The 12,025-nt window shown below is 42.4% G+C and overlaps 1 protein-coding gene across 1 annotated transcript; it reads right to left on the bottom strand.

Annotated features, from left to right (window-relative positions):
• Window positions 1-7,063: 7,063 nt before the first annotated feature.
• Window positions 7,064-11,394, bottom strand: LOC116335400 (actin, cytoplasmic 1-like). The gene is made up of 9 exons (XM_031759080.2): window positions 11,238-11,394; window positions 10,056-10,180; window positions 9,850-9,978; window positions 9,453-9,563; window positions 9,187-9,271; window positions 8,817-8,978; window positions 8,495-8,686; window positions 7,848-8,029; window positions 7,064-7,525 (listed from the first exon to the last, which is right to left on the bottom strand). Exons 2-9 carry the CDS (start codon window positions 10,176-10,178, stop codon window positions 7,382-7,384), a joined length of 1,128 nt encoding a protein of 375 aa, XP_031614940.1. The 5' UTR covers window positions 10,179-10,180; window positions 11,238-11,394; the 3' UTR covers window positions 7,064-7,381.
• Window positions 11,395-12,025: the final 631 nt, after the last annotated feature.

Here is a 12,025-nt window from a genome sequence, read left to right as displayed (position 1 = left end):
TGACTTTATCATGGACTAGGTGCAAAAGTTGTTAAGTGTAGATAATTAAGTAATAGATTAATGAGATATAAAATTGTGCGTTGTTCTCAGATAAACAGCAAGTGGAGGGTGATAGTTCAGATGAGGAGATGGAAGGAGGAAGCGAGGCAAAGACTGCGTCACAGGCAGAGCCTATGTAGAGGAAAGGACAAGCCAGGAGAAAGAGACTGGAGTGAGAAAGTCAGAGAGTGAGTCAGAGCCCAGAGAGGAGGAGAGTGAAGCTAGTGAAGCCATAGAGAGGACATTCTCAAACCTACTTGGACTTGCACACCCAACTGATCCTGCCCATGTCATGCAATTCCACATACAATATGATCAGGCCTTTATTCAAATGTGTGATAATATTGGACCCTGCCAACCAGTACTGTCATCATATCCAAAGAATGAAGAGGGACGATCATTTCAAAAGAAGTGGTATGAGAAAAATCCATGGCTAGAGTATTCTCCAACTGCTGATGCCATGTTTTGTTTCAGCTGCCGTCTTTTCTTAAATGATGAAAAGTACACAAGTCGCAAAACCTGGAAAACGGAAGGGTTCAGTCGGTGGAGAACGGCTCTAGAAAAGATTAAAGAGCACAGTTCATCAGAGTCTCACATGTGTGGTATGGTGAGGTGGAACTCATTTAAAAAAAAAACCTTGGAGGCAGCTTTTGAAGTAGCTGACCAAGTGTCACAAGCTGCAAAAGACAAAGAAAGAGAGAGAAACAGAGAAATTTTGTCTCGTTTGATAGACATCACTCTTTACCTGGCAAGACAGGGTATGCCTTTCAGGGGAGATGATGAGACCTTGTCTAGCCAAAATCGAGGAAATTTTTTAGAGTTAGTTGAGTTGTTCAGCAAGTATGACAGCGTAATTAAATTACACCTTGATGCCATAAAAGAGCGACAAGGACCTGGAAAACCTCTCTCGTCTCGCTCCTCTCAAACAGAAGTCAGAACGACATAATTAAAGCTTTGGCCACATCAGTAAGACGTGTCATCCAAGCAGAAATTCAAGAATGTGAAACCTTTTCTATCATGATGGATGAAACCACAGATGTGTCGCACACAGAGCAGGTTTCCTTTGTTGTCAGATATGTGCACAACATGGAAATCAAGGAGCGCTTCCTTCAGGTGTGTAATGTGGAGTCAACAACTGGAGATGCTCTTGAAAAGCTAGTAATAGCTCTACTGAAAGAAAATAATCTGAAGATCGACAACATCCGGGGCTGTTATGATGGGGCTGCAAAAATGAGCGGACGCTTTAAGGGACTTCAGTCAAGAATACAAAAAAAAAATCCAAAGGCCTTTTATGTCCACTGTCAGGCACATTGCCTTAATCTGGTTTTAGTAGAGAGCGCAAAGTCAAACATGTGTTTTGTCAGCTTTTTCAACCTAATCGAAAAGCTTTACACTTTTGTGGCCAATTCATCTAAACGACACTCTGCATTTATTAAAATGCAGGAGAAGTTGTACCCTGAGCAGCGCCCACTGGAGCTGCAGAAGCTGTCAGACACTAGGTGGGCCTGCAGAGAAGCTGCCCTCAAGACAATGAGGAAGATCCTTCCAGCTGTCATGCAGTTTCTGGAGGAAATACTACAGCAAGATCCTCCAGACTCTTCAGCAGGTGATGCAATGATCCTTCTGAAAAGCATCAATTTTGAATTCATCCTGTGTCTGGAGATCACCTGTCCCATCTTCCAAGTGACTGCTACTGCATCTGATGCATTGCAGAAGAAAGACATTGACCTGGCTGCAGCATACAAGATTGTTGATGGTGTTTTGCAGAGCCTGGACCACAGCAGAACAGAGGAAGAGTTTGAAAAAATTTATGAACAGGCTAGAGAGAAGGCTGCATCAGTGGGTCTGGACCCCCCATCTGAGGTCCCGGGACAAGCTCGGAGGAGGAAAGTGCCAGCAAAGTTTAAGTTTGCTGCCACAACAGCTACTGCTGATGACCATGCTTTCACAACTCCCCAAGAATACTACCGTGTTAAAGTGTTCTATGTTTTTATTGACACAATGACACAGGAGCTTCTGAGACGCTTTAAAGGAGGAGATAATTCCACATGGGAAATCTTGAATGCCTTACATACCCTGACAGTCCCAGAGAGCTGGAAAATAATCTCAACAAAGGCACTCCAAGCTGTGAAGAAACTCTGCCAGTTCTATGACATTGAGGAGGAATACAAATTACAGACAGAACTTAAGGTCTTTCATGCTTCATACACATGCCCCCCACCAGTTAGTGTGGCATCCATTCTTTCAGTGGTCAAAGAAAACAATGCACATCTGATCTTCCCCAACATGACTGAAGACATATGGAACACTCCCAGTGTCCACAGCAACTGTGGAGCATTCTTTCTCAAAACTAAAACTAGTTAAAAACAAACTTCGCACCCTTTGCTCAGAGGAGAGGTTGTCAGACCTTCTATTATTGGCAGTTGAGAAGGATGTTCCAGTCAACCACAGTGATGTCATTGACATTTTTCGGGACATGGCAAACAGAAAGTTACTGTTATAATTAGGGACAGGACATGAAGAGCATCTTATTCCTTCCTGCTCTTTCCAAAACATACCCTGTGTTGTTTTTGTTTTCTGATTAATAAAATGTTTGATTTATACTCCTATTGGTTTATTTTTTTTTTTTACTGTATTTTAATATTTGAAAGAAAGAAAGAAAGAAGATTTTACAGTTCTAGAATCTAATCCCTCCCATGTAAAGTTGATGCTGTGATGTTTTGTGCTCTTTGATGTTTAAAAGGTGCTAACAGGACACACACACACTGTCTGTATAGATTTTTTTTAATAAATTCTCACCCTACCATGACCCCTGTCTTTTGTACTATTAATATCCTGGTTTCAGTTTATTTCCCAGATTTTTTAAATCTGTTGCCTTATGGTTCCAAGCGCTGTCACCAATCTTTTTACATTTTATTTTTATCTCAAAGCACTTGTTTAATCAGCTACCTATGGACTTTTTAATGTCTACAGTCTCAAAACAACACAGCCCTGCCCTCCAGCACTATCAGCAGCAGGAGCAGCAGTAATCCCTCAACAGCAACATTGTACGCCATCAGGTAAAACAAAGGCTACATTTGCTTTGCATTGTCCCCACCTGATGTCAGTCATATAGTATGATGCAATTCCCTATTAGATTCGCCATGAATGTGAGTTGTTGTTATTCAGCCTGTGCTATCTGCCCCTTTTTTAACTTTGAGCACCCGCCCATTTAAACGTCTCTGCACGGCCCTGATCAAATGGACCAATACGGCAAGGCCATGATGATCCACTCGGTAAAGTAAATCCATTTGGTATCCTTGTTGGTCTTCAGACAACAATTCTGACGGCTAAAGAACCAAATGGGTTAGGCAAAAAAAAAATTAAAAATAAAAATAAATCCAGCCCAGGCACCGTCTGAAGACTAGGGGTGATCGTGCCTTTGCCCCTGTAGCACCAAACCTCTGGAATAGTCTTCCTGCTACCATTCGTGCCTCTGACTCCATTCAATCCTTTTAAGCACGCTTGAAACTTATCTATTCAACCTGGCTTTTCCAATTTGCTACTTCTCACCGGTCATTAAATGCTGTATCGCTACTCATTTCTCTGCATAATCATGACCTCTCCCTGTCTCTACTTACTAATGTTTTTTGTCTGTTTTCTCTAATTTCTCTATTTTACCTTGTTTGAATGACTTACTGTTCAGTGTAATCATTTACTGTTATTTCTACTGTGAAGCACTTTGGTGTACCCCCTGGTTTTAAATGTGCTATATAAATAAAATTGTATTGTATTGCTTCAAAAGTGTCATCATCATTCTGTGTTCAAGCAAAGCAATATTAGCACCCTGAATGACGTCAGGCCTGTGGCACTTACTTCCATCATTGCTCAGTCCTTTGAAACGTTGGTGATGACGCACGTAAAATTTACTCTCCCCTCTGACCTGGACCAGCATCAGTATGACTATACCACAGCTATCCTCCAGTCACCAGCACATCACAAGGCTGCATGCTGAGCCCACTGTTTTACTCCATCTACTACACTGTGCACCTCCACCCACTCATGAAATACAGCAATAAAATCTGCGGATGACACAACCATGGTGGGGAAGATCTCCAATATCAATGAAACCGCCTACAGAGATGAAGTAAATACATTTGTAGTTTGGTGTACAGAAAACAACCCGACCCTGAATGTCAAGAAAATGTAAGGAAATTATTATTTACTTTAGGAGGCAAAGGAACCATCGAAGGAGAAGAATAGAGACGATCTTGTGTTTTACATTTCTGTGGATTTATATTACAAAGGACCTCAAATGGAGAACAAACACAACTGCCTTGGTCATTACAAAAATAGTCATTATACCTGCAGTCAGCTGAGACTGAAGAAGTCGTTTGGAGCAAATGTTTGTCCCACTGAAGACGTTACGTCCAGATGAACAGAATCAACTTTTTGGGTCTAAGTATTTAAGTTTTTGTGTGAATAGGTATGTGCATGTATGTGTGAATATGGGTACTGATCAAGAAGAAGCATAAGCCAATTTCATTGTGCTGCAGTTTTTACCACACTGTGCAATGACAAAAAAGGTGTTTCTGATTCTAATTAATTGCCTGAGTTATCAGTGGACAAAACTTGGTTGGTAATTTTCCATCCCCACAGCCTCTGAACCCCTTTTACATCTATCAGCTTCAGCATCTGTGTCATGGCACACTTTATCCAGGTCTATCTTTAGTCCATCTGCTGGCCTGTACATGCAGCCTCCTTTTTTATATTCTTTTACATTGGTTTAGAAACTGTCTGTTCTCAATCATGATAACATCCAGCGTCTTATTGTGTTTCCCTTTGTCCTGATCAGCACACACTGTAAACTCTTTGACTTTGGAGAGTTCTGGGAGTACGTGTTTGTTCTGCAGCCTCTTTGATGAAACCACAGCCGTGCATACAGGAGAAAACCAGAAATGATGTCATTGCACTCATAATGATCAATATCAATAAACATTTACATTTACAAATGTATTTACATTTGTCATGATGCACAAACAAAATTTATGACATTATTGTATTATTTTTGTATTATACAAATCTAGAAATTCAAATGTATTATTTAAAAACACATGTTGCAATAAAAGATTACATTTGTAGATTCTGTGCTAACTTTTAACATTTTTGTTACCATTTCAGTGTCTGAGATGAGGGCTGTTCTGCTGGGGAACAGCTGGTCTGAGAGGAGTTCAGTGGGAAACTTCTTACTGGGAGAGAACAAATTCTACAGAGTGGACGAAAAGCGGACTCATTCAAAGCAAAGAAACATTTCTCATCAACACACCAGATCTGCTTCATTCCAGCATCTCTGAACACAAACTAAGAGGACATGTGGAAACCTGTGTGAGACTCTGATCCTGGCTCTCATGTGTTCCTGCTGGTGATACAGCCTGAGGACTTCACACAGGAACACAAACTGAGTCTCTGTGAAATCCTGAACATCTTCAGTGATTATTCTTTTGACCATTCACTGGTTCTGACATCAACACCCAGAGCTGATGTAGAGACCTTTACAGGTCTTGCTCAGAAGGTGCAGATTTCAGTCTCGGAGACAGAAATTCCTTCAAGTTCAGGAGTTGCAGACAAAAATGGATCTAAGTGTGGAGCGTAATGATGGGAGGCATGTGATCTGTCATCCAAGCAGAGCTGAGCTCCTGTTAACTTTGATTGTGCTCTATTGTTAAGTTTATAAGAATATTTAAATTGGTTGAAAGTTTTTTATTTTAATACATTTGCAGGAATTTTAAGCTATTTTTCACGTTGTCATTATGGATCATTGTGTGTTGAATTTTGAGCAGAAAAATGATTTTAATAAATTGTGGAATAAACCAGTAACATGACAAAATGTGGAACAAGTGAAGTGCTGTTAAAACTTTCAGCATGCTCTGTAGTTCGTAAATAATATAAATGTTTCATTTGGAAATATCGAGTCAGTGCCAATAACTACACCACCTTCACTGTGACACCCATGTTTCTAACTGGAAACACACAGAGCTGTTACATAAAAGACACTGTTCACAAAAAGTGTCCAACACCAACTCATCTCTTTTCTGAACAAAAGTTATGATATTGTCTTTTTTAATTAATGGAACTAAAACATTTCACGATTATATGTATACAGTTATAATTTACTGGAATTCCACTAAGTAAACCTTGACAACCTGTCCCAGAACTAACATCATGTCAAATACCAATCAAACCTCTTCTCAAACATAATCAGTGTTAGCACTGAACAGTAGAAATCTGTTCTCATCACTGGATGAAACACTGCATCTATTCATGGATTATTCTGCTGCTGTCATTGCTTTTATTTTTATGTAACACTGATGCAAAGTCCACAGGAAAAAAAAACAAACAAAAAAAAAAAACCCACAAGTATTAAAACGCATGTGTATATGCATAAAAAGGAAACAAGTGTGTATTTAGGAGGTGAAGAAACAAAATCTAAATCAAAATGTGACAAGTCAGCAGTGACAGCTTGGACGCAGGTGCATCACCATGAAGGTGACCTACCCACTGAATGTAAGCCTTTAACTGTCCAATGTTACATCTGTGCTTCAGTGATGAGACGTCATCATTTTATTGTGATTTTCTTTTTCTAATCTTAGACAAATGTCCTCCTGACATCAGTGCGCTCGTCTGTGGCCTTTTTAATTTCTCCCATCTGTGAGATCAGCTTACAGGAAACAAACACTGAAACAAAGCTGCCGTCGTTTAACAAAGTTTAAAACACTTTACTGAAGCACAAAGTGCAGGAAATCCTAAATGTCACCCTGTGAGGACACGGGGACGCGGGAGGTGAAGACATGTCCTTCCTCTGAGACTAATGTAGCTCTGAGCATCAGACGCTCTGCAGTGCACCATGAAACTGATTCCTAATCCCGTTGTCAGCAGATCGTAATATTGACTTTATTTTGAAATGTACATGTTGATTTGTGTAAATTACTCAGACGAGGTGGAAAGTTGAGGCTTAAAGCAATAAACTCAAACAACCACTCAGTGATTAAGTAAATAAATGATATTTTATTGAAAGACTTTAACAGTTTGTAGAGTTTCATGACAGGTTGTATGACCAGAGAGATGCAGTGGAAATTCTTGACTAACCGTTTGCAACAGCTCAAACTGGACCAGAATTGTTAAGTGCGTTTTAAATGTGGTTGAAGTGAAACGTTAACTGTAACACTAAAACTTAAACCTGATTCGTCGTATTCACAGCATCTTCAGGCGTGTCCGTGCGAGACAAACCAGACGCACGTCTAGCTGGGACAGTGGAAGTACGGCGACTCCTGCCAGGGCAGAGGGGGAGGAGCACGGAAGCATTTTAGAAGCACTTGCGGTGAACAATGGCGGGGCCGGACTCATCGTACTCCTGCTTGCTGATCCACATCTGCTGGAAAGTCGAGAGAGAGGCCAGGATGGAGCCACCGATCCAGACGGAGTACTTCCTCTCGGGGGGAGCGATAATCTGGAGACGAGAACAGATTAGACACGAGGCAGGTAAGTACTTAACATTTGTAGGCCAGTCTAGAGATGCACAGCAGCAGGTAGTTAAGTTTGAAAAAGTGTACACTAGAGGGCAGCAAAACTAGCTTCAGATAGATTTATGTAGTAGTGCCAAATGCCAGAGGAGGAGGGTGTAAATAACCAGGAAGTTAAATGGCACTGATGAAGGGCAACACTGAGCCTCCTGTCTGGCATGGGCAAAAGTTGATGACAGATTTAAAGTTTGCAGTTTTTAAAGTGCAACACTGCACAAGTTTACAGTTTAAGAGATCCAAGTAACAAACCTTAATTTTCATGGTGGGCGGGGCCAGGGCAGTGATCTCTTTCTGCATGCGGTCGGCGATGCCGGGGTACATGGTGGTGCCACCGGACAGCACAGTGTTGGCGTACAGGTCCTTACGGATGTCCACGTCACACTTCATGATGCTGTTGTAGGTCGTCTCGTGGATACCAGCTGACTCCATACCTGAATGAAGTTTTAGTGCAGAAGTGAGAAATCTGATGTCAAGAGACTTGATGCACCAAGGCTTCAGCCCCTTTCAGAAAAATTCAAACTCCAACAGGCGTCTTTGGAGGGTACGGTGTGGGACGGAGAGATTTCGCAGGTCTTTCCTCCCCACTGCTGTCAGACTCTACAACAAAGACTTTTGCAGCTGATCAAACCCTCACACGTGCAATAAGACTGCTATATGTGCAATTCTTCTTCTGACGAAGTTGTACTTTTGTATTTTCTTACTCAGTTGTATATAGCATTTGTATTTCTATTGTATATATTATTATATTCTATTTTATTCTATTGTATATAGTATTTTATTGCATTCCAGTGTTATCTAATTTCTGCTACATAACTTGCACTTTTGCTGTAACAAAACAAATTTCCCACCTGTGGGACTAGTAAAGGTCATCTTATCTTAATTGATGATTTACAAACCGATGAACGAAGGCTGGAAGAGCGCCTCGGGACAGCGGAACCTCTCATTGCCGATGGTGATGACTTGTCCATCAGGAAGCTCATAGCTCTTCTCCAGGGAGGAAGAGGAAGCTGCTGTCTGCATCTCCTGCTCAAAGTCCAGAGCCACGTAGCAGAGCTTCTCCTTGATGTCACGCACAATCTCACGCTCGGCTGGAGGTCAGAGTTGACAGTTAAATGGACACTTAGACGGATGTGCGCATCATAGTCATGGTTTGTAAATGCAGTAGCTGCAGATTATGGCTTTACGTCAGCATGCTTGAAGGTAAAACTGCACACAGACCAGTGGTGGTGAAGCTGTAGCCTCGCTCTGTCAGGATCTTCATCAGGTAGTCTGTCAGATCTCTGCCAGCCAGATCCAGACGGAGGATGGCGTGAGGCAGAGCGTAGCCCTCGTAAATGGGCACAGTGTGGCTGACACCGTCACCCGAGTCCATCACAATACCTGCAGGACAGAACACTCAGGTCACTCTGGAACCACTGAGCTTTGTGCTTCCTCTAATGGATACAAGCTGCTGCTCTGAGAAGGGACAGAGAATACTCAGAGCCTGCTGCGCCAACCCCCAACTGAAGAAACGAGTCACAAGCTAAACAGGGAAGTTAATCTGAAGCAGAACTCTGCACAGCAAGATCCTGAAATACTGGAGACCCACCTGTGGTACGACCAGAAGCATACAGCGACAGCACGGCCTGGATGGCCACGTACATGGCAGGAGTGTTGAAGGTCTCGAACATAATCTGCACCAGAGAAAGACTATTTAATGTACAAGTACAATAATTACACTATTAGCCTGGAAATTAAAAAAACAAAAAACAAAGTTAAAGTGCAAAATGCATCTAGGCTAGAAAAACTTCACAGGTACAGGATTCAGGTTCAGCGTATCAGCTGCTTTGATCAGAGATGGTCTTTCACACACACCTGTGTCATCTTCTCCCTGTTGGCTTTGGGGTTGAGAGGAGCCTCGGTCAGCAGCACTGGATGCTCCTCAGGAGCAACACGCAGCTCATTGTAGAAGGTGTGATGCCAGATCTGCACGACAAAGGCAGCTTGCAAGTTTAACTACAAGCGCGATTAAATCAGAAAGTATTCAGTCTGAACTCTGATTCTTCTCAGGTGATGAAATCAAAGTTGAAAATGGCATCTTTCAGCAGCAAGACAAGAGGAACCCCCCCAAAAATAAAACTAAAATTAAAAAAAAAAAAAAATTAAAACCAGTTTAGCTTGTTGTGGTTTCCTGTTGAAACTGGTCAGATTTCATTCAGGGGTTTAAAGAAAACCTGTAGTGAAAGATGTCAGCTTTAATGAAGTCCTTCACCTTCTCCATGTCGTCCCAGTTTGTGACGATGCCGTGCTCGATGGGGTACTTCAGGGTCAGGATGCCTCTCTTGCTCTGAGCCTCGTCTCCCACGTAGCTGTCCTTCTGTCCCATTCCCACCATCACACCCTGCAGACACAGTTACACACATCAGGCTGATGCACAGGCTTGCAGTCAGATTCCTGAGAGTCAGGTGATGTTCCTACCTGGTGCCTCGGGCGACCGACGATGGAGGGAAAGACGGCACGGGGGGCATCGTCTCCGGCAAAACCCGCTTTGCACATACCGGAGCCATTATCAACAACGAGGGCAGAGATGTCATCCTCCATGTCTGAAAAAAAGGCAGTCACTGAACTGACTAATATGTTGTTTTCTTCCATGTCTGACACACAGTAAGATTTTGTGTGTTCCTTAAAAGCACGAGCCTTGAACTATTAAAGAAAAGTTTGAGCGTTTTTCATTTTCCTGTTTCAGGGTTTCTCTTGAAATTAATTTCACCTCAAAATTAAGATTTAAGCTGGTTCAGCTTCAGCCTGCATCACTGATTTGTTTCCCCTCCGGCAACAACATGAACGCTCATGGTGGGTGTGGCTTCTGGCCAAACTGAGTTGTTTTGTCACCTTTTCCAGTGGAGAACATTTCAACAAGTTCAGACAGAACAAACTCTCCTGCTCTGCAAACCCAGATTCTCATCTGGCTCAGTCCATTATGAACAAGGTCTGTAGTTTCTATGCACTTGTCCAGGTCACACTAACAGTCACGCATCTTTTTAAGTTGGCTGAACAGAAAACTACAGCAGCAGGTCTGAGTGAGATTCAGGAGGCCTGATTTTGTAAGAGTTAAAAACAGGAAGCACAGAGGAGCAGCCCTTCCCTCGGGCCATCACTCATCCACTGAAGATGATTCTGACAGTTTTTAAACTTGAATAAACCTCATGCAGTGAGAGTCATGAACATTAAAGAAATTCATGTGGTTTAATTACATTTTTCACTGTAAGTTTCAGAAGAAACATGACCTGCACATATTACAAAACAGTTAAATGTTAACTGACTTGGGCCTTTTTTCTCTTTAACATCACTCAGTTTGTTGTACGTTTTCCTCCAGTTTTACTTACAGACCTCAGCATCATAATTCAGTTTTCATCGTGCAGGCTGCTGTACAGACGGTTTCCACCGGCCTCTGTGAGCTCAGTCAGATCAAAGTTAGCGGTTTGAGAACCGGTTTGTTCATTAGCGCCTCTTTAATGAAACCGCAGCTCTGAGTAACATCCGTGTTTCAGCTGCGACAACTTTAACTTGAAATCTGAGCTCTTTAATTAAACCGAACTTCAGCCTAATTGTTCCACTTTAACCTCCGAACTACATGAGAAACTGTACTCTGAGTGTTACCTGTGCAGGTGAGTCAGGCGTGTCTGTGGTGAAGTCTCGCGGATGTTTCTCTGGCCCAGCTGTGCGGTTACTGCAGCAACATTGGCGCGAGCGCACCGGTTTTATCCGCGCTCGCAGGACGGCTGGCGTTTCCCATAAAAGGTAACGTTCTGACAGCTCGCGCTCTGATTGGTCCAGGTGACCAGGACCTCTCAGGTGCTCTCAGCTGGCGCGCTGATTGGCGGTAGGAGGCATCCGTCAAAGGGGAGGGGCCAGTACCAGAGACGGAATCCTGATTTCTCCTCCAGCACAAAAATCCTGCAAAGGTTTTAATCTAATATGGAGTCCGCCTGAGAACGAGGACGCTGATTGGCTAGGAACACCGGACGTACGCTCTGGATTAAATGTAGTTTATTCTCTGCATGATGAATATTCAAGAAAGCCCCAATAAACCAAAGATAGCTGAGTATACATCACACAAATCACCCAGAAGGTCAAACAGGAAGAAATAATAATACAAAAAAAAACTTTATTTATTTATTCAAGTTCAAATGTTTGGTCACATGATTGCAATCAGGAACCACTGACACGGAAAACTGTGACTGGAGTGAAGCGAGAGCATGAGGGGTGAAAGCAAACATCCCTTCATCATACTCCTCTCTGAGACAGAAACGTGAAAGGAAGCAGTTTAGTAGTTGTAGCTGCTCATGAAACAAACACCTCAGATTCCCAAAATTCCAGGGAACTGTCGAGGAACTCGGTGTGACTTTGTGGCTCTGCAGAGCTGCTATCGACCCAATGATCCACAG

This window comes from Oreochromis aureus, linkage group 12 (assembly GCF_013358895.1).
Source record: "Oreochromis aureus strain Israel breed Guangdong linkage group 12, ZZ_aureus, whole genome shotgun sequence".
Taxonomy (NCBI): domain Eukaryota; kingdom Metazoa; phylum Chordata; class Actinopteri; order Cichliformes; family Cichlidae; genus Oreochromis; species Oreochromis aureus.
Note: the sequence above shows the minus strand (reverse complement) of the source record. Positions and strands in the feature narration are given on the sequence as shown.